Genomic DNA, 27,211 nt, shown 5'->3' on the forward strand with positions numbered 1-27,211 from the left:
TGATAAATAGGATTGAAAAATGAAATGTTTACTAAAAAAAAGAAAAGATGTTTACCTTGCACAGACTTAAATAAGACACATTAACACATTGCAGTAGGAGAAAAAAAATGCAAGACAGATATCTATCGATTTTAATACAATTTGAATTGATTATGATTCAGAACATCAGAACAAACAATATGTTATTTGTAATAACGATTGTGCACAGTTATTGTACAAGTGTATTGTTTTATAATATTAGTGAGAAATCCACACATTCAATTTTTCATACGTCTTTGAATGTAAAATACAATGCAGAAAATAATTTAAAACTGCAAAATATGCCAAATATGCTAATTAAAATATATGTCAAAATTTTGAACGTATTGACTTGATTGGCTTATATTCACTTGCAAAATCCAAGTGCGATTTTTTTTTTGGAAAGGATTGATGATGAATAATAGTTTTGATAAGAATTTTTTTTTATTTTGTTGTTGTAAAACAACGTTCTGCAAACTCGATACTGATCATCATTATTTGACACGAAACTTGCTGATAATAATGTTTTCCAAAGAATCGGATTTCATGCAAGATGTTGTACACAATGCTTCCTTGTTGATATATACTATTGCGTAATTCATGACAATGTCGATAAATAAACAAATTTATTGAAAAGTCATGTGGCTATTTATTAAACGTATCTACTTGACGTAGTTATTGCCTACCGACCAGTACAGTTCACACAGACAGGTAACTTTACATTACTGAGAAATAAGCAAACAACAAATTGTATCAGCATACGATACACTGATACACCTTTCTTGTAAAGCTTCTTTTCAAAATAAGTTTTTACAATTATGGTTTAGTGATGTATTATGAAGCATGATGTAAGAAATTTGTAATGAATTGTTGTTAATTTTGTATGGGTCAGTACCATTACGAAATACATAAAGACAGAAAATGAAGGGTCATTTTGATTTATTATAAGCCAACAGTACGTTGACAAATATAAAGTTTTTGATATTCACCGTGTACAAATCTTTACCCGTATATGAAAATATTGGAATTAACACTTCTACTAGTGCATGATGAAGACAATTGAATTTAGTTATAAACCAAACACCACTCACTGAATACATGTCATTCCTGTCATGGTCATGCTATTTTTTTAATTATATGTATATATTTAACACTAAAACTGTGTAATTAGGAATTATATATAATTACTGAAAATGTCAGTAATTATGTATGATAACTGGCATGTTTAATAAAATTATAAATAGCAACTAAAATATCAGGAATTCTGTATAATTATTGAAATATAAAGCAGGAGTGTTATATAATAACTGAAATATAAAGTAAGAATTCTGAATAAATATTAAAATATAATGTAGGAATTCTGAATACATACTGAAATATAAAGTAGGAATTGTATAATAACGGAAATGTTAACAAGAAATGGGTAACCCATCTCTAATCCTTTCTCCTCCTATAACCACTGAATGAAATGGAATGAAACTTCCACAGATTCTTTATTACATAAACCTATTGTGCACCTTCTATTTTAGATTGTGATACAAAATAAATTTTGGGGTTTCACATAACAAAATTGGTGAATATGGGGATAGGGGGGCCCATCTTCTATACGTTATTCCTCCTTCACCACTGAATTTAATTGAATGAAACTTTCACAGAATCATTATCATATGTTCCAATTGTGCACCTCTTATTTTCGATTTTGATCCAACCAGTATGGAAGTAAAAGGTGCAAGTTACCAAATGGGGTACTTTGTAAAAGTAGTAATAAAACAAAACAAATGCTTACTAAACCCAAAAATTGGTTTAATTTTGTTTTCAAATGGGATGGAAGGGCAGAAATAAAAATAATTAAGTATGATATTCATTGCATATTTTAGCTTGAAAGTAAGGGTTGGGATTGTATTAAATACTGTTAGATATACAAATCAGAACACTGTTTTGGCCCGAAACTAAAGATGTTCTGTCATGAAATCATGAAAACGCGAACTGTCCATTGACAAATTAGGAGAAAACGGTTACTGAAATTAGAAAAATGCCATTTTTATATTGAAACTTTGACCAAAAATACAAAAAGAAAATAGTTAGCCTGAGTCGGGGTTGAACTCAGAAACCTTTACCCCACATTGTAATTTTGGTATAAATACATATTTTTTTTATCTTCATTATGAATATGAGATCAATTGAGCTATGGACGCAACTGGATATGTATCCTGATAGGCTATATAAGGTACATCTCTTGAATGGTTTAAACTTTGAACTTAAACCATATACCACCCTCCCATTTCCCCATTGCCCTATTCATCATAGAAAAATCCCCATCTCTCTAAAGTCAAATTGAATGTTTTGCATAATATATACATTTTCAAATTAAATTTTATGTTTAAAGTTCTTAAACATTTACACTGTTAGTATTAATTAATTTTGAAACATTTTTATATAAAAAATACTAAAAGATTTTATTTCCCCATCCTTAATACACTATACCTATACCCTATCACCCATCCCCCATCACCCATTACACCATACTATGGTAATTTTTCCCTATACTAGTACTGTATGATGTTTATATGTTTGGTCTTTTTGACCAAAAAAAGGTTTCATTTTCACCCGAAAGCACATCATCAACCGTCTAGCAGAAGATGTGTTATTCTTTAATCTCTGAACGCAAATAACTATAAGGCTTTTATGGTTGTAAAGGTGCTGCTTTGGAAATTCCTGACTAAAAGTTTCTAATTTGGAAAAATTATGTCGAACGAATTTTGTAACTAGTTTTTGAAGTTTTCAACAATCTGATTTTTTTCGCAAATTTGCATATTAAGTAACACCATGAAGTTTTCATTTCTACAGTACCAAATGAATATCTTTTGATATTGGCTCTAATAGTGGTAAAAATTCTAGGGAACTTTATAATTCAAAATAGAATGCACAGACAAGGAAAATTGAAATTTCATACCTAAATATTTTTAACTGTTCCTTTGACATCATGCAGAGGTCTCCCAAATCACGATTTTAAAGGAATATATCTACAAGGAAAGAAATTAGTTTTTACCCAGGAATTGCATAATGTCAACCACAAAATACATTGAAAAATCAAAATATTATTGAATGATTCTATTTGTTTTCCTTTTTGAATGTTTTCATGTTTTTATTATACAAATGTATTTATGTTGTTTAACTACACATCGCAATTATATTTTTACAATACAATATATAATATAGTAGCTATCTTAATGAAACAAGTTATATGTGGAATTGGAAGATATAGCAATTATAGAAAGTAAGGTTTTGAGACTGCAGAGATTTCATTCTCAAAGCATCAAGATTTTCTTACATACTTGCAAACTGGCTTTGGAAAGTTTCTATTCTGTCTCTCCTTAGAAGACAGACTTTTCCTAGTATTTCAAGTTAATATTTACACATAATTGATTGACACCTTTTGGATTATTGGTACACATAATAGGATACAATACTTAAGATTTTCTTTTGCGGACTCTTATATACCAAAGACAATTTTGTCAAGTGTAAGTTCCACTATATCGAATGTATGAATTATTTATACTTATTCGTGGTAATGGAATGTGTAAACTATTTATACACATTCGTGGTAATCGAATGTGTGAACTATTTATATACATTCATGGTAATTGAATGTGTGAACTATTTATACACATTCGTGGAAATGGAATGTGTAAACTATTTATACACATTCGTGGTAATCGAATGTGTGAATTAAATTCAATAACTTCAAAACTGAAACACCGAAATCATAAAAAGTCGCTCTGTCAGGGTCAGCTGTCATTTTTGGATCTCTTTCGGGCATTGAAAGCTGGACAATCAGATGACACATCAGCTTGGTATCACCTTTTTATACTCCCATGGTACAATTTCAACCTATTTACATGTATAATTTTCGGTTTGGATTTTGGTCCCAGTTGGATCTGAACTAAAACATCAGAAACAACTTTGGTGATAATATATGGTCCCTCCAACCTAAATTGTAACTTTGGGCACCTTCCCTTGGTTCGTTTTGTTTTCTGTAGCATGGTCTGACCATTTCCGTCTTTAAAATGAGGTGGGTTACATGAAACATCATAACGCTGTTTCTGGCGGTTAGCGGACTCAACAAGTCTATCACGAACGATTTCATGATTTTTTTTTTCATTTCTGGTCATAACCCTTTCAATATATTCAGGGATAGTATCATCTTTTGGACTATTTTTAGGTTTCCCATATATAAGGTCAATAGATAATCTGGTCTCCCTTCCCAACATCAACAAATGTGGTGATTTCCCAGTAGTCTCTTGCACTGGGGATCTGTAAGCCATCATTACAAAAGGTACGTATTGGTCCCAATCTTTTTGATCACGGGAGACAAATTTACTTAGCATTTCTTCTATGGTCCGATTCAGACGTTCTACCATTCCTGAACTCTGAGGGTGGAAAGGACTTGATCGGGTTTTCTCAGTTTTTAGTGTCTGGCACATGATTGAGAACACTTCACTAGTGAATTGTGTTCCTTGGTCACTGTGTATAATAGATGGTAATCCATACCGGCAAATAAACTCTGTTTAAATCTTACCGGCTATAGTTTTAGCCTCTATATTTGGTACTGGATAGGCCTCTGCAAATCTAGTAAAGTAGTCAGTAACTACTAATAGGTATTTGTTACCTTGGTGGGTAACAGGTAAAGGTCCAGGTAAATCAAGAGCTATGCGTTCTAAAGGTATTCCAGTGGTATAGGACTGTAGCTTTCCCTTATTGTTTGTTGCTGGTGGTTTTCTTTTCTGACATTGTTTACATTTATTAACCCATCTTTTTACCTGGTCTGAAAAATGGGCCCAATAAAACCTTCACCGTATCCTAGCTAGCGTTCTTTTTGTACCTAAGTGACCTGCCAATTGGTCATTATGTAAACATAATATTTCATGTCGGAATGCATTGGGGCACCACATATTGAAGAAATACCTCATTAGTGGTCACATATTCCCACTTCCTGCATAAAATATTGTTTTCCAACACAAGCCTTTGAAGTTGTCTCCAATAAGTCTTATGAATAGGACCAAGGTGTGATATTTCTTGCCATTCTGGTTTGTGGTATGAGTTTACCCAATCAATCACCATTTTGAGCAATGGGTCATTTATCTGAGCTTTTGCCAATTCTTCAGGAGTTTTTGTTTGCAACCAATTGGTAGCACTGGGGGTTTCTTCGATTTCAGGCTTCTCTTCATTTCTTGTGCGTGCTTGTGCTCGCAAGTATGGCTGAATTTCTGCTGCATCTTTTTGGTCACAATGTTTACAATTGTCACATGGTCTTATTGATAATCCATCTGCATTACCATGCCTAACGCCTGGTCTCTGCTTTATTTTAAAACTATAGCTACCTAATATCTCAAGCCATCTGGCTAACTGTCCTTCCGGATGTTTTAAAATTGGTTAACCAGTTAAGGGCCCCACGGTCGGTACGGACAACAAATTCTACTCCATAGAGATAATGATGAAAATGGCGTACGGCTGCAACAACTGCCAGTAGTTCTCGACGGGTAACACAATACTGACGGACTTGCTTAGAGAACGATTTACTGTAATATGCCACAACATGTCCATTCCCATCATCACCTATTTGAGAAAGAACTGCACCAAGCCCAATGCCACTGGCATCTGTATCAAGTAAAACCTGTTTTTCCATAGAGGGATATACTAAGATAGGGCTACTGATTAAAGAGGATTTCAAATTTTCAAAGGACTCCTGACATGGCTGAGTCCATTGGAAGGGGGCATTTTTCTCAGTGAGCCGATGAAGAGATTTTGCAATTTTACTAAAGTCTTTTATAAACCTTCTGTAGTATAAACATGTTCCCAAAAACGCACGTAATTCCTTCAATTTGAAGGGCATGGGCCAAGATCTGACAGACTCAATCTTTGATGGATCAGGTTTCATACCCTCCTTGTTTACAATTTGGACTAGAAATGTGACCTCACGACGAAAAAGTGACACTTTTTGGGTGCTAGTTTAAGGCCAGCATCTCTTATTCTTGAAACAAAACTTGTTGCAGTCGTTCCAGATGCTCGTCAAAGGTTCTAGAAAAGGTAATTATGTCATCTAGGTATATGACACAGGTTTCCCATTGAAGTCCTGCAAGTATACACTCCATCAGTCTTTCAAAGATAGCACATGCGTTGGACAACCCCATTGGCATTCTCTAGAACTCAAACAACCCCTTTGGTGTTGTAAAGGCTGTTGTTTGAGCATGTGAAGGGTTCATACTCTCAAGATGACGAGATACATGGGTATTGTTAAACTGCAAAGAGCAATTACAGATATCTATTATGCATTGATTTTGGTTCAAAAAATCATATCCAAGGACAGCAGGGATTTCACCTTCTTGGTCAATTACATGCTCATCAATATCCATTGGTATGTCAACAATGCATAAATGTTCAACTTCTTCCCCACCTACCATTCTTAATTTCTGGTTATATGGTTTTAATTTATTTTGAATAGGTTTTGGTAACTGTCTAAATATTTTAGTGTGAAGGAAACTCATAGTAGGGCCTGTATCAACCAGACAGTGAATAGAAATGTGACATATTTCTACAGTGACAAATAGACCATCATGATCTGAATTCTTAATTTCTAATAAAGTGGGTCCCTTACTAATGTTATCTGTAGCTGAAAATTGACCCACATTTTCAGCCCCTAATAATTTTCCTTAGGTCTCGTTTTCGAGTGTTACAGTCACGGAGTATGTGGCCAATCTTTTGACAATAAACACAAACTTGGTCTGTGTATGTATGGTTTCAAATTCATTTTTCTCAAACTTTTTGCTTTTATTTCCTTGAAATCCCAATGATGGTATTAATTTAGTCTTGTGTAATGCCTCATATTTCAGGGCTCGATGTACCGCTTCATCAATGGTATCCTGATTTCCTTGACATACTGCCCATTTTAGGTTTGTGTCACTCAGTGCTTCCCTGACACGTTTATAGGCCAGCTGGTCTTTCAACTCACTGGAAGCAGTTGGGTAAGATAGTCTGACTAACCTCTTGATATCTTGTGCTAATTCTTGTAGTGCTTCTCCTCTCTTTCTTATCCTGGCCTCCATTTCACTTCTATATAATTCTGTTTGGTTTGGTGGTTAACTGAAAGTATGATGGGGGACAGTTGGTATTGATATCACCTATTGCAACAAGTGCATTATTAGTCATGCATGAAATGAGCTTAAGGGCTTTTGTCACGTCATCCCAATTATTCAATTTAGCAACAGTTTCAAAATAGACTCTATGGTCTGACCAACTAGATTTGCCATCATAGGTGTTTGGTTTTGTATAGCCAATGTTTACATGGTTCAGTGGGTTTTGAACCTGCACAGGTCTGAATGCAGGGGTACTATTGGACTGAGTCTGAATACAATTATCACTAACAGTATTTGGTGTAGTGCTTGGGTTAGGTGTATGGACTGGTTGGACAACTTGAAAGGTTTGATTTCTACAAGCAGGTCTTTCTGTCATACTGTTTGAAACTGAATTCACTGCATTATTGGTTTGACTATTTACTTCATTTGGTACAGCTAAAGGTTGATTGGTAGAATTTATTGTCAAACCCCTCTGGTCAAGTCACCTGTTCAGAATAGCTTCTATCTGCATCTGCATACATGTAGGTAATTGTTCAATTATATGGTCAAAGTCTCTTTGCATTGTGTCAATGTGATTCACAATAGCTCTTATGTCTCTCTGGTTGATTCATTTCAATTTGTCTAGACATTCTTTCCATTTGTGATCTAATTTGATCATAATGGAAGTATGTGTGTTCACCTCTATTTTCAACTCTATCAGAAGGTAAAATTATATTAGGTGTAGAGGCACGTGAAGAGAAAGCACTACTTCTAGGTGATTCATTATGTCTAGAACTATGTATACTACCAGTTTCAGACTGGTGCTCTAACGGAATGGTTTCATCCCCAGAATTGGAAACAGAATTACTCATAAGTAAAGGCAAAAATTCTAATGAATTGTGATTCCCAAACAAACTATGGAAAATGGTAGCAATTTTTATAAAGACACTGGTTATAAAGGTCCTATCCTACCGCCGGTCACCAAATGTTACGCCCTCACGGGTGTGTAGGTATATTTCGAGCGCAAGTGTATAGGAAAGTGGTATTTCACTGGTAGGGTGGCCTTTGAAGGTATTTCCATATACTTGTTCTTAATACACAACCCAACAGAATTTCAACTTATAAAGAACATTTATTAACCTCTCAGGAGTCAATAATTTAATACATACAATATATAATGTTAAAACCCTACCACTGAACGCTAAAGTATAAACGGAGGTCCCCACAAAATATGATACGGGCTGCTAGGTTCTATAGGTTATGTCAAGGTAAGGTCGTAGTAAAAATATTTACTACCAAAAATACAGGGGCATACCACGGGTGTTGTTCTCCTGGCAAGCTGGTAGCTCTCAGTGGTCAACATCGAGCTGAATAGTACTGACTGCTCTCAGAATAATTCTGCCTGGATTAATTTCAGGACGCCGGCCCACAGTTTATATATAACTGCCCCACTTGTTGGAATTTTAGGCCCACTTTCAGGAATGTTGGGATTCGGCTAATATCATTGGTTTATCCTTGTGGACCTCCAAACAATATAATTGGTTAAGAAATCTCTGCATTCCCACAGGAGTCTATATTTTCCCAACCAATTACTTCCGGTCTGCCAAATATAAACATGGTTGACATTGAAGGGAAACATATAATAACGGGATGGAAAAGAAGGAAGACGGGACCTACTATAGCTTATAATACGGGGAAAATAAGCCCATAACAATCATATCCCTTAGCAGACTATATAAATATAATGGCAGGGACAGGTGAGAAATATGAATAAATAGACGAAATAAAGCTGGGGACTGGTCGACAGCCTGGGATTGACTTGACATGAGGGATGCAACAATGAGAACGAACTCTGTCCTGTCCTGACCCTTAGAAAACATTCCCATAATAATCCCAATACAATAATACAAATACAATCACATAAATATGTTTAAATTGTCCATATCGGGCATGAATTCACTCAGACGGACACGAACAAACACGAAAAAGGAACCTGATTGACACTCAAAAATATATCTTCATTATAAACCTACTGATGTAAACCCTATCTTGTATCAATATCTTTAATTCCTCATTAATTAAGAGATTCAATAATACAAATTTTGACATATTATATAAATATAAAGTTAAGTAAGAATAATATAATATTATGTATGCAAATCAAACATGTTTGAGATTATATACATTAAATATTCACAGTACACAAGACAAATGTAGGCAATGTTAGAATAGAAGAGTGTGTTGCGGATGGTATTTCATATATTGGCACGTACTAAAGCTCTATTATACTCTGCGACGCATTGAACAACTAAGCTTTGAAAATTCTTCAATGTTTATATCGTCACTAAAATTTTCAGGTATTCTCCCGAGTAGCACTTGATAGAGGTCTTCCTCGTGGTAAGAGTTTAGTTCGACAAACATGTCCGACGGAAAATTTTCAGTTAACACATCCCACCAAAGTTTTTGTAATTTATATGTAGACGGGCAACCAGAACAAGCATGAACATATACCTCCATGAAATATCTGTTACATACAGTACATAGACCTGATGTTGATTTAGGTATATCCGTGATAAGTTTCATTATAAACAACCACGTCCTATCATCTCTCTCGTGGTCTTTGCTGACTTTTAAAGAACAGAGGTATTGACTGATTGATGAATATGCGTAAACCTCCAAAAATCACTTTGACTATTTATACGTGTTAACCAGTTCTCTTGTGTCAACTGCGGTATTCACAATACATTTTGTTGGGGAGATACCCTTCTTGCAGTTTATATTTAGTCAATATTTAAGTGATAAATATCGTGGTCAATAAAATAAGAGAAAAGCCGGGTAAGAAATATTCGTTTTGACAAATGTTCATCTTTCATATTACAAAGCTTTTCTAAAAAGCACAGCTTGCGTATATCTATATACGCTGTAATTGGATGAAGGGATAGCAGGCTCTGGCACATATCACAGACCTTGTTGACATTTTCAAGTTTAAAATATATTTCAATATAAAATGCTGAAATTTATCAAGTAATGCAATATCATTGTTCTTTAAGTTCGACCAAACCTCGTAACCATATATTGTAGTGGGAAGCACGACAGTTTTATATATATGTAAAGCCACACATTGGTTTGTATCTTTAGTATAAACAGTTCGTGTCGCAATAAATGTGTTTTTACCTTTTCGGTATAAGTTTTCAATTCATAGAGAATGCATAATGTATGACTTTTTCGCGTTGAAATGACGGAACTGTTCCATTCAATTCCTAAATGTGTCTGCTTATCTGTCAACGGAATGAGTTGATTACTAATGTACCAGCAATGTTGAGTACGATTTTCCCTCGGGTTCAAAGAGAATTGCATAATGTATGACTTTTTGGCGTTGAAATGAAATCTCCATTTATATGCGTAGGCGGTACAAACATCAAGCATCCTGCCGAAGAGCACTTGGTGTTGTACCAATACACGAAACATCATCAGCAAGACAGGGACAACAGCTATTAATATTAAAACTAACAGTTTTTTCATTACATATTTCAAGATCTGATAGAAGTTGATCATAGGATACCAAGAATAACAGACCAGATAATACACCACCTTGTCTTACTTCTTCTTGGACAGGAAAAAAGGCTGATTGAGTTTGGTTAACGACAACGGCACTTTTAGTATTTACATGGCATTCGTTAATAATATGCTATCCACCCCAAGTTTATGTAACTTATACAGACCGTATCAAACGCTTTTCTGCTGTCCAGGAAGGCAACAAAACTTTACTGCACAATATAAGATTATGAAATATTGTCTCATGTAGATTAAAAGATGCAGATATACAACTTAATTGTTTTTGAAATCCTTGCTGTTGGACATTGGGGAATAATTTATCACAAAAACATGCTTCATTAGCCGTGCACGGATTATATGTGCAAAAACTTTAATACTACACGGTATCAATCTAATAGGTCTGTAGTTATCCGGCGATCGCTTCGATTTATCACCACCTTTGAAAATTGGTACTACAATATCACACTTCCATTCGTTCGGTATTCTACCATATTGGACCACAAGGGTATAAAGACATGTTAACGCTTGAGTAACACTACGTCCACCATTTATTAAATGCTTATGTTGGATTCTATTACAAACACTGGCTTTACGTCTTTTCAATTCTTTAATTTTTTTTTCGACCTGGCCTTACTTAATAACATACTTCTATATCATGTTATCAAATCGTCCGAATTTCGGGCCAATTAATTTTGCAATATATTTGTCTTTTGGTAGATCAATCAGTTCGTCATCTAACATAGCTAGAAACTCTTGATTTGGTATAATGTCTAACGATTGTGAACTTTTAAAGTCTTGAGAGGGGTCAAGATGTCTATTATTGACATTCGTTTGGTTTAGGGTATCCAACTCGGTAAGAATATTGACTGTTGTGCTATTTTCTGATGAATATTCCATAAAATATTCGTTATTTACGTCAGAGGGCGATATAACCTGACTGTTTACATCAGCCGCCATTTTTCCTTAAATAATATTGAATGAAAGTTAAATATCGCGAACCATCAACTTAAGCTATTAAATTTTTACAAACTTTTACGAGTTATAAATATAATGAGAATAGGTGTGATATATTTTTCAAAAAGACAACAAGCCCTTCGGATGAAGATGTCAGCCTAAGGCCACTCATTGGTCTTCAAAGAACGATAAGGAAACCCTCAGACCACAGGGCTTGCTGCAGCTGACCCTAAAACATCATTATACACAGGTTCAGCGAGATACTAACCCCTATTTAATTAAGAAACAGAAGACAAATAATAGAAACTCTATGATTCATTTCGAATATTTTGTCCGATTACCATTCGGCATCTGTCATGGCAGAATTTTTGGCGATCGTCCGTTTATGACGTAACCAATGGTATCGGCAGAACAAATTAGAAAGGTCACAACGTCACTTTCGACCAATTAGGTTTAACAGTAAATGATACTCAACCAGACAACAACCAATGGCAACAGCTATTTTTTTATTCACTTATCGGTATCACATTGTCCAAAGTGTGATATCGCAAATATCTAGGTGTCTAAGATGTAGATTAAACGATCAAATCATAGAGACATGTTATTATCTTGTTTTCTTGTACTAATTTTACTGGGACAGTATTTGCAAAATAAATGTGAAATGTAATCTATTTTAAAGATTAAGTGTGGTATTTTCAACTTTTTAATTGCTTTGTGTTTCAAGAGCTTAAAATATATAGTATCTATTTTTTAGATTTTACTGTTTCTGTAATAGGAAAATAAATCGATAATAAGATGAATCTGCGGGTTTTTCTATCACTGACATGTACACTGTTCATTGTGCATTGGACGAGTGCCTTGAGTAAGTTATTTAATTTTCATTTTATTTATAGATAATCAATTTACTATTCAGCGGAAAAAAAGTTAGTTACATTTTCTGAAAATAAAAGTAGAAATGTGTACATTAATAAATTCGATCTTAGGTTCCTATTCCAAAGTTTAAACTAATCGCAACAATGACAATGCATTTTTAACTATTTTACTTCCACTGTAGGGATAATAAGACCACGGTGTTACGGAAAGCGAGACATTGTGTTCGTTCTTGATTCCTCCGGAAGTGTCGGGAGACCCCACTTTAATGTAATGCTTAACTTCGTGAAAAGCATATCTAGCAACTTTGCTATTGGTAGGCATAGAACACAGGTTGGCGTTGATGTCTTTTCAACCCAAGCGTATACCAGAATTCGCCTGAAAGACCATAATAATATCAATTCGTTAAAATCAGGAGTTAGTAGAATCCGTTACACCGGTGGATGGACCAATACTTATCTTGGTTTGAATAATCTTGTCCGAAATAGCTTCAAATCGTACAATGGTGAGTCACTTACAATATGTTAGTTTATCATAAAACAAATGAAAATTTGAGATACTGCGAACAATTCAAATTGTTATTTCAAAAAGATTAACAATAAGAGATGTAATGTCATTGGAACATAAGGAAATGTTATTTTATTTTGTTCATCTTATAACGCGCATGTCCGTACTAAATATTTATCATACACAAACAATATAAACAAATTAAGTAAATAGCAGTTTTAAATAAGATAATCAAAAGATTCAGTTAAATCGAAGTTTTCAAACAAGATTACGGGTAATTCAGTAAAACTTTTGTAAGTTTTGTTTATGTCATCATCAAAGGTCATCGATATTGGGTTCCAAAAATTGCTATTGTGATGACGGATGGAAAATCCCAAAACAAACAGAAAACACTTAACGCTGCAAAAAAAGTCTGTCTTCATGGAATTGAGATAATTGCAATTGGTATTGGCAGTAACATCGATTTTAATGAGCTAAATAACATGGAGTGTTCTGGTAGATTCGGAAGACGCAGAAAAAGGGCACTATGGGTATCAAGATTTAGAAAGCTCTCTTCATACAGTCTTCAGAGAACAGTGTCACATAACGCGTGCAATGGTATGTTGAAAAGATAGCATTATGAATTAATATCAATTTTATTTTCTCAGCAAAAAGACTAGTCATTCAATCAAAAGGTTCATTATCAGATTTTTAAATAACTATATTTTACTTTTTTAACCTGGTGGCATAAACAGTAATGATATTTACCGTACATATCCTGTTTTATTTCAGCTCGATATTTTGCGACAAGATTGTGGGCATAATTCAAACACCTGGACACAGGTATTATCATATTGATATTTTACGGTCATTTCATTCTGATATTTAGTATTTATAACCGGGGAGCAATGAAGATAAAGTCAGTATTACACGAATTTAAATTCGTTTTGTTTTCATGAACACATATGATAATGTTGGTCGTTAGTTTGCGATTAATGTTAACAACGTTGTTAGTTAGAACATTTTGTATTTGTGTTTATGGTTTTATTTTTCTTTACAGGAGTCAGGCGAAAGAAACAGAGGTCTGCAATGAAAAAAAAAAAGAATAATAAATTGGTTTATTATACTTTAGCATATTTTTTTTTATAGTAAATCATGTGATTCTTCTATCGTTGAATTTGGGAAGCCGGCTTATCAACTAGTCTTATATTGAATATCATTGATTAGGTGTGAAGTATTCAAACAAAATTACATTAAAGTATTATCATGGTATTAAAATTACATTTGAAATATCGACATCTAACTGTTTGCTCAACCAGTCAGACCTATTAGAAAAAACTTCTTTCTTATTTTATGAAAAAAGCATCACAAAAGTATTCTGACTAGTGGCAGAGTATCAAACACACAAAAAACATACATTCATTTTATTCAAATGTGGCTGCGAATATCAATAACAGCGCAATACGTGCATGCTTATCCCATAAATAAATAATTCACGAACAATTTATATAAAAAATGGATATATCAGCCTGTATAATCAGATAACTGCTCGTATTGGGAGGATAGGGATCTATAGGGATCCTTTGTTGTTGTTATTTTCTTGTTTTTTTTTTCACTTTATTTTGAACATACATCGGCAACCATTGATTCATATGGAAATGATGCTTGAATTTCGATCTAAACGAATTACTACGTTAAGACGGCTCAACAAGGGTTGATTATATAAAAAACATTTTGATAGAAATCTATATCGTTCAATTCTGGCATTTGACTAATAACTATTGTCCTATATAAAACTTGCAAACTGTTTTTACTGAATAAGTTGTTAACATGTTCATTTTCGGAATATTGAACAGGAAATAATCCCTTTTGTTGCATTTTCTTCGATATTGTATCGTTTTTTTTTTCAGAAATGATTACATTTGGGTATAATTTTTTGGTGAAAAGAGGAAATGTTAATTTTCAATGATATTTAGAATTTTACTCTGCAACAAGAGAGATAAATAACATTTTTTATTTGAGATTTAAAATGCGAGGCCCACAAGGCGTTTAAATTTTAAAAGTTAACTGTAGAGAGTGTAGACTTGTTGTTTTACAAACAATATAATTGTAAGATTTTGTCTCTTTGATCACTTTTTATGTGCGTATAATCTTACAATCGTAAAGTTCCAAAAATCTTTGTGATAAGTCTGTCACAATAAAATGTATTAGCTTTTGGGTCAATATACGTTCCGTCCTAGTTGTCCAATGCGCTGTGATATGTGCAGACTGTGTTGTCATAGATGTCACAGACATACAAATCAAGCCCCGCGGAAGGAATATATTTCCTTTACAAATTGAACCGTTCTAAAATCTAAAACATTCAGATCCTCATATGCTTATGTTATCTTCCCATATCAATCATGATTCGATGTTGCAGAGTTGTCATATTTTGAGACGTATGCATAATATTTATTTGCGGTGACATGCATTGATCCTCTATCCAACACAACAACACCAAGGTGAGCTATCATGTACTACTATACATCGTGTACTTAGTTACAACCCTAGAAAAAGTCTACGATGAGGAATGACATGACCCGGGGAGCGAAAGCTATTTGTCTAGCCATGCTCGCCGAGTAGTCTAGGGCGCTAGGCTTTGTGCAGGCGGTGTTGCCATAGATATCACAGCGGTACGAGTTCGAGTCCACCGGAGGTAGTAATCGAATTTGACAGATCTAACATCGTTACATGAATTAAATGCGCATCAAAGTAAGTCAGCAAAAGAAATGAACTTTTTGTTCATAAACACTCTCCCCTTTTTATGATGTGATTATCATAGAGACACTTATGTAATAATATAGGAATGTACACAAATAATAGACAGAGAGTAACGGTAAAAATCTCAAATGGTTTTGAAATGATATTTTCACTCCATGTAACAAAATAAACTTGCATTTTTTTCTTTGGGGTGGGGGACCTTTAACCTCGTTTTTTTTTCTTTTTTTTTTGTGAAAATTGCACAAATTTAATGGATTGTAATATATAACCGTATGTTATATACACCTACGGCATGAAATGGTCGAAAGTTGAAAACTCAAATGTAAAGTTTACAGTAAAAGCTACAGTTAGACCTCTTGTTCCTATAATTTTTCTATAAGTTTAGTGTCAGTATGGCAATTTGGTTCTGTGTTTTGCAGACTCTGTGTGTTTTTCATTGTTTTTTACTCTTTTTCATAACATTTATTATTTAATTACTGCACAGTATTGCAAATACAGTTTTGATAATAGTGTAGTTCACATATTACATATGTTTGAATATTTAGACAAATAATCATTTTCATAAAACAACATTTGAAACCTATAACGGTTTCTACTTGTGAGTAAAAAGAAAACTTTTTGGTTATTTGTTAGAGCATTATTCATCCACATAATCATGCATTATTATATCTTAAATCCTTCAGAAATGGTAGAACAAAGACAACGCATTTCCTTCAGATTTAAGATGGGTTAACAGTGAAGATGTCTAAATCATAGGTTTTGTTTTGTTCGAATTAGGTAACGTTTTATGTTGTTATATTTATCTGCACAAAACAATGAAACATTTTACATTTGCAATAATCAACTTGTAAATATCAGATACTGCTGCAGATTATGTAACAAACTTTGATTTATATATAAAGTTAGTCATTTTAATGGTATATAGTAGTATTTATTTTAAACAATGTTTACCGGATTGGTAATATGAACAAATACAGTCGATAGTTAGGTCAACATAATTCTGTTGGTCCAATATTGTCGTCGTTGTAAAATGTTTTTTTAAAACATTATTAAATATCTTATATATATTCTTTATTATTACCATATTATACAAGTTTTTATTTGTTTACTCACGTATTGTCCTAATGCTTTAGTTTGCATGTCAATAAAACGTGACTGGAAACAGTTAAAGCGATTTAAAGGTACGTTGTGCGAAACAGCTACTTATTGTAGACAAGTTTAAATCATTGGTACGTTGATTTCCTGATAACATTCCTCGAATCATTAGTAAAATTTCCAATTTTACTGTGATTTATATGGTTTCAATATTGGAATACGAAAGGAAATAATTTTCACTGATAAAGTGCTTGTCTCTGAATCAGACAATAGGTTAAAAATGGTATAAAAATCCACCTTTTGAAAGTTGATATTTTCAATATTATTGAAATATTTTCTATTTGCACCATCAGAATTAAGGAAAAAAGTTTTCTGTATAACTTCGGTATATGCACTGAAAACGAACATTTCAAGGGCTGATAACTCTGTCAAACAACTAATTTTTCTTTATCGAAAACATTCTTAGCAAATCAGTGATGCAGAGATCAAATAATCGTCTTTTCAGAGAGAGAGAGAGAGAGAGAGAGAGAGAGAGAGAGAGAGAGAGAGAGAGAGAGAGAGAGAGAGAGAGAGCAACATTGAGGGAAATTATATTGTTGGAACAATTTGTAAGCATGTTTCTATTTTTCCCCATTTTGCCTGATTCTAATAAAAAAAATTCGCACTGAATATTCAATTTCATATTCAAGTATTTCTTGTAACACTTGTCAATTGAAGATAAATTTTCAGTATCGGTCAACAAGTGATTATTTACATCATTACCTTGTTCATGATTCAAACCTGCCACAAAAGTAACTACAATGAACATAATAACTTATTTTAAGACCATTACAATAACACAGAGGCAAATTATATTATTAAAAGTGAACGTATTCTTAACATTTTGAATTGAAATGGATAGAATCTGAATTGTACCATTGTGGACACAGTGTATGTCTCAGAACTTTCTTTATGTTGAAAAACATCGGAACTTTGTTTTTAAGAACTATATTTACTATATTTTTGGAAGTCAATGAAGTTATCTTTGCGGATTCATCGGTCACAAATTCATCACCATTTGCAGACATGTTATTCATATTATTTTAAGGTTGTATATATACAAATTATTATGCGTATTTTCTTTGGACTACAAAGTATCGCCTCATTACGTATTTCAAATGGTATTGGACTTTTGTATGGTAGATTATACAGAAATGGAATATTGACATTTCGTTTTGAAGTGTCTGGACATGTGAGTGAAGCTATTTCCAGGCAATGCTTAATACTGTTTTGATGAATTTGCAACAGGTGTTAAGAATAAAAAATTGTTTATATAGAACGAAATGGTTAAAACTTTGTATCATAGTAGAGACAATCAGCGTTAGAAGACCATCAGTTCAAAACACGGTATGTTTTCCTTTTTATGCATTTTATCATATTATATAGCTTACAATTTTAAGTATTCTTTTTTTCATATGGTTTTACTAAATATATTCCCCATTGAATGGTCATTTCATAAATGAATGTGCTTGTCTATTGATAATTTTACCGCGAAATGAAAAAAAATATCGTTTTATTGTAAAGAACTAAACTCAATAGGTTATTTTCAACGATAATTAACCGAATACTTCAATCAAGAGCTAATCTTTGCGTAACATTAGGGTAAAATTTCATATCAAAGTTTTCCTTTCCTCTTTCGTCTATTTTGGACTTGACGTTTTATGAGCAACTCGGCGGGTGTTTCTAGAAAAGCAGAGGACGCTTACATTAACGATACACCTAGTCAATTCTCGCAGTTTTTAGTGGAGTCCTATTTCTTCATTTGCTTTTGTTACTTTGTATGTATTATTTTACTTACTTTATGTTCTTTGTTGTTAACGTATGTTTTCCATGTTTGGTCTTTGTCCCTGGATTGCATTCTTTTGATTACCGCAATAATCTTGGTTCCTTTGATTACTCTTTCATCAATTTCTGTTTAATCCATGTGATGAATCGGTATTGTTGCAGACAAACGCATCATCACGTAACAATGAGAAGTAAATTAGTAATTAAAGGGTTGATTGGCAAATTATCACACACAAAAAATGTTCAGAAAATGAGAAAAAAATCACTTCACGAATGTTCATGAACAGGATATATCTGACACTCTTACATATGGTGTATACGTCGAAAGATTTTTAAGGTGCAGTAGAATATTCAGTTTGTATCAATATACATAATTCACCATAACTATCACTTAATTACTAATTCAGTTATATCATTTTCATACTTTTAGCGGATATATGAAGATGAGGGTACTAAAGATGATGCTATCGTTTCTTCTAGCATTGATATGTACATGCTTGGTTGTGCGTTGCATAAGTGCTGATAAAACTGGTAAATTAACTTAATAGATATATTGCCTTTTGTATTCATTCAATATCTTTGTTTCTTTCCTATGAAATGTTAAGGTCTATATTTGTGCTTTTTTTCTTCAGTTTAAATATTTGGCAAATCAAAATGTTTTCCACTGAGTGATTACATTTGTTGTTTTCGATAATTTTGGTTTTGAATACTCTTTGTATAATTTTTTTCTTGCATTGAGATCTACCTACATGTTTAATTATAATGCTGCTGATGGGAGGTTACTCATTGATACAGAATATCGAAGTTTGCAATATATAAAATTTGTACTTTTCGTTCTCAAGGCGGTGTTTTTCTGATATACACAAAAGTTTACAGTGACCAATCAAAATCATCCTTTTTTTAAACAAAACGGCAAATATATATTTTTGAATGCTTCAATCAATACATGGTAAATTCGAAAATAATTAGTATGGAAAGCAGTTATTCACACAAATTGTGGCATTTTAAAAAGAACGAACCACTTTCTCAATTAGCATTATCACATATCATTCTCTTTAGCCTTTAAAAACTCTTTTTATATACAGAAATTTAAATTACTTATATTTTTTGTATTTTATAAACGGATTGTCTGTTCAATGAGGAAATGAATAGTGTCAATAGTAGAAAATGTATTTGTTTGGTGCAAGCGTTTTTATATTTCAAGCCACAAAATTTTAATTCTGCATTAAAAGAATAATTTTCTCATTTATCATTCAATTTTGTTTATACTTGTCGACTTAGGAAGTATCTTTAAACCAAATAGATGTAGCGGAGGAATGGATCTTGTATTCCTTCTTGACACCTCTGGAAGTATTGGAAGACGACATTTTCAGAAGATGCTTGACTTGGTGATAGGTATTACCAGCAGATTGGCTATTGGTCAATATGCAACACAAGTCGGCGTTGAGGTTTTTTCAACAAGAGCTGCCACGGAAATTCGCCTTAAAGACCACAACAATATTTACACTCTCAGATCAGCAATCAGGAAAATCCGTTACCGTGGTGGAATGACCAATACTTATCTTGGTCTTGACAGACTTCGTCTTAGAAGCTTCACGTCGTATTATGGTGATTAAGATTGTAACACTGTTAATTAAAACAAATCACAGAAAGGAGCAGTAAAAAGTGTAAACACGACAAATATATATGATATTCTTCCTTACCAAACTTTACTTTTAGGATTTCTTTTACCTACAAATTTCCTTGTAGAAATTGACTGTGTAATAACATGTCATAAAGTTAAATTTACAATACACAAAAATGAACAAGTCTAAAGTGTGTTGGAAACCTTTATTTGTCGAGTGCGGCAAGGTTTTAAATGCAATATGGGCAAGTTCAATAGTTTCTGTATTTAATGATAAACTGTTTATTATTCAACTACTATATACTGTTTATTATTCAGCTAATATAAACTGTTTCTTTATTCAGCTAATATAAACTTTTTTATACAGTTAAAATACATTGTTTCTTATACAGCTAATATAAACTGTTCATTATAAAGCTAATATAAACTATATTATACTTTTAAACAGCTACTACAAACTGATTGCGCCGATATGTATTTAAGAACAGCATAGTTTAGCTAAATGAAATTTTTGACAATTTTCAACAGGTGACCGCCGGAGGTATCCAAATATTGCAATTGTTATGACTGATGGAAACTCCCAATACAAAAAGAAAACCCTCAATGCTTCAAAACTGGTTCGATTGTACGGAATTGAGATCATTGCGATTGGAATCGGTGACATCATTGATTGGGATGAAATTGATGGAATAGGCGGTAAAGCATTTAGTCGGCAAGCAAGTAAAGCATTACGTGCAGAAAGCTTTAGCACGCTGGTAACGAAGAGTTTCCAGAAACTTGTTTTCAGCCGGGTTTGCCGCCGTGGTAAGTTTAGAGTATCTTATATTTTGTATATCAATAAAACTATGAACACAACAAGTATTTGACTATAATGAAGTAATAGTTATCGTAATTAGCTGTGTATGCCACAATAACAACAAAGAAAGACTACTTGAATTACACGTACTTTGTTTTAATTTAGTTCCTATGCTGATTATATCACAAACATTTATACCTACATACACACATATAATAATATTTACCGGAATATCATGTTGGGTTTCTGTGACATAATCTGGATTGCTCCTTGAAACAGTTAGTGTTATTACTTAAAATTGAAATATTACAATACGAAAATGAATACTTGAGCAAAACATTAGTACATAGAAAAGAATGTGATTAAATTCTGCATGTTTACTTGCGTTTAAAACTCAACGTTACCGTTGGGCGCAATTAAGTTTTTTTCAGTCATAGAATACTGTTTGATAGACAAAACGACCATTTGATTTGCTCTATCATTTGACACTATGAATGGTCTAACTATTTTAGTTAAATATTAAAATGCTACATCTGATGTGATACTTAAGATTTTTATACTAGAATTTTAATAAATGAAATATTATTACAGCATAATTCATGAGAAGAAGAAACAGCAATTCGGAAATGTGTATCTTGATTACATTATAATTGAGAACAGTCTGCTTTATTTTCCTAAAAATAAAATAAACAGTATCAGTTCTTGAATTGGTTTCATTAAACAAGTTGTACACGTTTCCCTAGAATAATTCCCAAGGTATTGACATTGGTAATTAGATAACGTAATCGCACGCACAAGTTCGTGATGGCGACGATTTCGTAATGACGACTTTTATCTCGAGGTTACACAGACTTTGTTCGTAAATTGTTCTGAAAAACCTGAAGAAGAAGAGCAACTCGGCAGGTGTTTCTAGAAAAGCAGAGAACGCTTACCCTACCGGGGCATTGTTTGTTTCAATTGTTTGTTGCATCATGTTTCACCTTTACCATTGGCTTTTTCTGTATTACTTTCATGGATTGGTACTTACTATATAAAATATTAATGTTAAAGTCTTTTTAGAAGAATTCCTACAGACCAATTTAGAAATTTTACCATGGAATTAAAGAAAATGAAATAATTTGAAAAAAAGCAAAAACAAAACGTTACATAACATAACAAGCATTACTTTGAAATTAAAAGAAAAAAAAGATAGCCTCTAACAACACGATTGAAATACGGATTATGTTTATTGCAATTATTTGTCTACTTCAACTGTAAAGGAAAGTACTTACAAACAATCATGATTTTCTCTTTGTGCACAAAATAAATTTTACAACAGTAGCCCACATCAGCGCTAAGCCTGTTGTAAAAGGCGAACCTTTTCCAGGTGCTCGGACGCTCTGCCCACAGATCAACTGGGTTGTGTACCCGAGGTGGCAGAATGGGGTAGCAAGGGCACTCTACATGCTGGGGTTCTCAGGAAATAAATCAGAAAACCTTACCGCAAATCACAGTGGCACACGCTTAGTTCCTCATACGCACGTTAAAGAATTCTGCTGTGATATTCGACAGTAGAAAAAGCCTCGACTTTGCTACAGGATGCTAAATTGCCCGAACCTACTCACCTCTCCCAATTCCAGTGACAATCGAAACTCGTCGACACTCATATCATTGTGTCCGTCCTATTTTTCATTTCATCATCATGTCAAGTTGATATAGCAGTAATGTTGCTGTTTTTGGGTTAACACCAACAATCAATTAGTCAAGTAATCCAATTGTTTGATATTAGTAACTGTATCTCTTTTGAAAGAATGAATCCCTATTTTGTTTTCATGGTTACAAATCTATGTTTTCCATTTTTTACATGCAATAATTAACATTATGTATAATGGTAATGTAGCGTAATCATAAAACATATGGATTTTCTTTAATATTGTATGTTTTGTAGCGTATGCACATTTTATTGTTTATATTCGTCATCGATAAATTGGAAACTATGTTATTCGATTTTCTAAACGGACTTTGTAAAGCAATGCACTGATAGAATTGATTTACTTGGTTTCTTTCTCTTTTTGTTTAGTGCTACTGATTGAAAATTCACTTTTCCTATAAAATGTACGTAGAGAGATAACTATAGTCAATAATTCCAGGTTTGGGTTACTATACCAGTTACGTACAACATATTATGATATAAATAGCAGTGTTTTATTGAATGTTCCTTGTGTAATAAATTTCGATAATTCACACTATGAAATCAATTCAGTAATTTCACTATCGGACCTCCGCACACCTTTCATATCAATCCGCCAATCACAGAATTTAAAATTCATGTTGAAAATATCGGTATTTTAAACATAAAATATATTCATATACATATAAAGAAAAAATATGTTTATATAATTATGAATACAATCGGCTATCATGAATAACCAACATATAATCACTCATGTCAAGAATGCGTGAGAATTTAACTCGTACGTGGAACAAGTTCAACTCACTCGTTAAATCTATGCGTTCTTCGGCACTCGATAAATTACGAATAAAATCTGTAATCAATAGGATTACCAATAAGTTATCGTGAATAACCAAAATATGATCACTCGTGGCAAGAAGGCTTGAGGATTTAACTTAAGGTAGTAGACCTGGGGTAAGCGAGGTAATCCTAATAGAAAAGTCTTCAGTCACGCAAATGTTTGAATGACTCCTGATATTCAAGCTTCAAAGTGATACTGATGTGAAAGGGAAATAACTCTAAGTAAATGTTTCAACATTTAGAACAAAGTAACTAACTTAGCACTTAGTGAAATAGGAAATTGAAGTATTTATTAAATGTTTCAAATGCGTCCATTGAGAAGTATATCTTTCATTAGGTGGGAAAATGTTTGAAGTAACGCCACCCATTGCATTAAAATATTTTTTTTAAATCCTTGAGATATAATTTTCAAATTGAAATATGAAATATGAACGAGCTATTATGAATGCGACAACATGGTTAACCAATAACCGAGCCAGATTTATAACTACTTCACTTTTTAGAATAAAACAATTACTATTTCAAAATTCCTTATGAAGCTTTCACTGTGCAGCTGCATCAGCATATGACTATCTAGCATATAACTGTGTCCATCATATAAATTTGACTCATCATGCAGGAAATGCACTTGTGTGACATTACTTTGTATCATTCTGTGAGCTCGGCAATGCTTTTTATTCAATATAAGACATCATATTTTGATACATGTGTTAAATAACCTTTATACTGAATACTTACATGATTTTAGCCATTAGTTTGACTGATAAAGCAAAGTTTCCAAAACTTCAAAATAATTTAAACATTAAAAAATACTACACGATAAACTTTTTTAATATTGTGTTTCTGGTTTTCGACATGAAAGTTCCATATGATATGATTTCTTTTCGCAAATTGAATTATAGGTTTTTTGCAAAGTAAAGGTTTTTGTATACGGCAATAGCTGAACATTGGCCGAAGATGTACTACAGATAGAGTTATATTTATGCTCAAATTTAAAGCAAATTGAATAATGGGAAAATTTGGAGGGTAGTTCAGAATTTTAGAAATCATAATTGTTGGCCAAACTGAACAGTTTAGCGTTATTATACAGGTTTTCTAAATAAACATCTGCATATGAATTCAAATTCACTACAAAAGGATAGATATATAAAATTTAATATGAAATTTTAATTCTTTTTTACTTTGTAGAAGAGAACCTGGACATTTATTTACCAAAATTAGAAAAAAGGGACAATTATCAGCTATTTGCTAAAGCTTATTTGTCTATTATAAAACAAAATCAATTTTAGTACAGCGAAGCTGCCTTAGGTTAACATCTTTGTTTTTGGAAGTTGAACCCTTGCTTGGAGTTATTTCCCTTTTACATCAATATCAATCGAAGCTTGCATATTAGGAGTCATTCAAACGCTCTAGTTACTGAAAATCTTTCAATCTGAATTACCCTACCCCTTACCCCATGTCTTCTACCTTAAATTATAATCAGAACTCCGCATCAGAGCAAATTTGAATTTTTTTTTTACACATTCTACATCAACAGATAATTCATTTTTACTTCTGGTGTCAGCTGACCAATATGTATAATTCAATTTACAAATGTTAAACATATACAATCTAATTCATTATATCAATGTATTTTGTATTTTTTTTGTATTAAATAATGTATTATTTTTTATATTTGAAAAAAAAACATTGTTTTCTAAAAAAAGATTTTGAGACATAAATTTTTGAAAACACCCCTTGTACTTTCTACATTTATTAAATATCTTGAATGTATTGAATATCCAGACCTGATTGAGAAACACTCTGTTTTTCTGACAGCTTAAAATGTCAATATATCTTCTATACTTTTTCGACTAATGATTTTATCAACTTTGACCGGTGGCAATAATATGCAATCTGTTTATTTTGCTATATACAAGAGACAAATATTCGTAGAAACCAAACATTCTGACCCACCATTTCCAGTGGAAAAAACCAGCGCCAAGTAAGGACCATTACAGTTGCTGTAACTATTTGAGTTTTGCCTGGATACTGCTATTTGTTATATGCACTTTCTAAATATATATTTTGATCTTAGCATAGAGGTAATAAATTCGATAATTGTGTAAGTATCCCCCATTGAATGAAGTATTTCATGCTTTCATTTCACTAGAACTCAACTGTACCGACATTCGTCCGATAAACCTTCATAACATTGAAAAACGTGACTTAAATAATAAGGATAATTGTTTTACAATTTGTAATCAAGATACTAGTAATGATTAAAATAGTATGTCAGACCAATTACAAAAGTAACATAAAACATACTTTTCAAACAAATGAGTTATTATAAATTCTAGCATAATTATTTGTAAAAAAAAAGGTTTAAACGCTGATATAAAAATAAAACATGAAAAAGTGAGAATCTCATCAAATTTTAAAAGTGTTCCGCTAATCTTCACTTTCATTTTTTCCCTGTCACACTGTCAAGCGAGAAAAATTAACGTGAACTGATCGATAATATAAATGGTCTTGAATAGAGAAGAAGAGTAAGCAAGGGAACCAAGGTTCTAGCGGAAATTAACAGAAAGAAATCAAGGAACAAAGACAAAACATAGAAAACAGACACACACAACATTAAGTAAATAAAATAACACGTACAACGTAAACAAAAGCAAATGAGCAACTCGGACTCCACTAAAAAATGGGAGCATGGACCAGGTGCAATGGTGGGGCAAGCGTCAACTGCTTTTATAGAAACACCCGCTGATGTTCTTCTAGAAAAATCAAGTCCAGGTTAGACGAAAGAGGAAAGGAAAACTATGACACGATGAACAAATCAGTTTTCATGGTGCAGATGGATACACGATCCACGAGTTCATGATGGCGACCATAAAACTTCTATAGTAATGTTTTCAACCTTTTTGGAACATAATCCCGTTCCAGAAGCCTAACTGTAAGAGTTGTGATATGAAAACTCCATACGTAGGTGCAGAAGGGATGTTGCCAGAAATGAAAGAAAAAGTTGCAATTCAGAATGAAAATTCATCACGTTTGTCGAAAAGTTTGGTCAATAGTTTCCCTTTAACATCGATCTCTGAGTGTAGGTCAAGATACGAGGCTGACTTCAAAGTGTCTGTAGTATCCTTGATCTCAAGTTCTTTGGGGTAGATGCGATGTATCAAGTCCCCGAAACTGGGATTGTTTAAATGTAGTACGTCATCTATATAATGGAAACTGAGATTAAAGGATCTAGCCAAACGATATTCTTTCTTTCGGATAAGATCAGCTATAAAATCAGCCTCATAAGAGTGTAGGAATAGGTCAGCAAGTAGAGGAGCACAATTTGTTTCCATTGGAATACTGACCGTTTGATGAAAAACGCGTCCACCACACTGGACAAATATGTTGTCGATAAAAAAATTTCAGCATTTTGAAAACATTTTCTGTATATTTGGAAGATGATTCGGTGTCTAAAGAATAGGCCTGCAACAGCGCTAAGCATGTCGTAAAAGGCGACTAAATAGTGCTCAGAACCTTAACCGGGGGCTAGGGCGCTCTGCCCACAGAGCAACTGGTGTGTTACATGCTGGGGTTGTCAGGCTATAATACGGAAAATCTGACCG

The 27,211-nt window shown here is 33.0% G+C and overlaps 2 protein-coding genes across 2 annotated transcripts; both read left to right on the top strand.

The window, feature by feature from the left end:
- Nucleotides 1-623: 623 nt before the first annotated feature.
- LOC148615245 (collagen alpha-1(XII) chain-like) lies at nt 624-14,126 on the top strand. Its single transcript, XM_088589970.1, has 6 exons — nt 624-729; nt 12,394-12,501; nt 12,694-13,014; nt 13,338-13,613; nt 13,788-13,838; nt 14,056-14,126. The coding sequence occupies exons 2-5, from the start codon at nt 12,435-12,437 to the stop codon at nt 13,817-13,819; spliced, it is 696 nt and encodes a 231-aa protein (XP_088446096.1). The 5' UTR covers nt 624-729; nt 12,394-12,434; the 3' UTR covers nt 13,820-13,838; nt 14,056-14,126.
- Nucleotides 11,768-21,801, top strand: LOC148615246 (vitrin-like). The gene is made up of 6 exons (XM_088589969.1): nt 11,768-11,810; nt 18,185-18,236; nt 19,105-19,205; nt 19,956-20,282; nt 20,827-21,102; nt 21,686-21,801. The coding sequence occupies exons 3-6, from the start codon at nt 19,112-19,114 to the stop codon at nt 21,688-21,690; spliced, it is 702 nt and encodes a 233-aa protein (XP_088446095.1). The 5' UTR covers nt 11,768-11,810; nt 18,185-18,236; nt 19,105-19,111; the 3' UTR covers nt 21,691-21,801.
- Nucleotides 21,802-27,211: the final 5,410 nt, after the last annotated feature.

The sequence above is a fragment of the Perna viridis genome, chromosome 6 (genome assembly GCF_037379345.1).
Source record: "Perna viridis isolate PV_CMFRI_1.1 ecotype Kerala chromosome 6, ASM3737934v1, whole genome shotgun sequence".
NCBI lineage: Eukaryota > Metazoa > Mollusca > Bivalvia > Mytilida > Mytilidae > Perna > Perna viridis.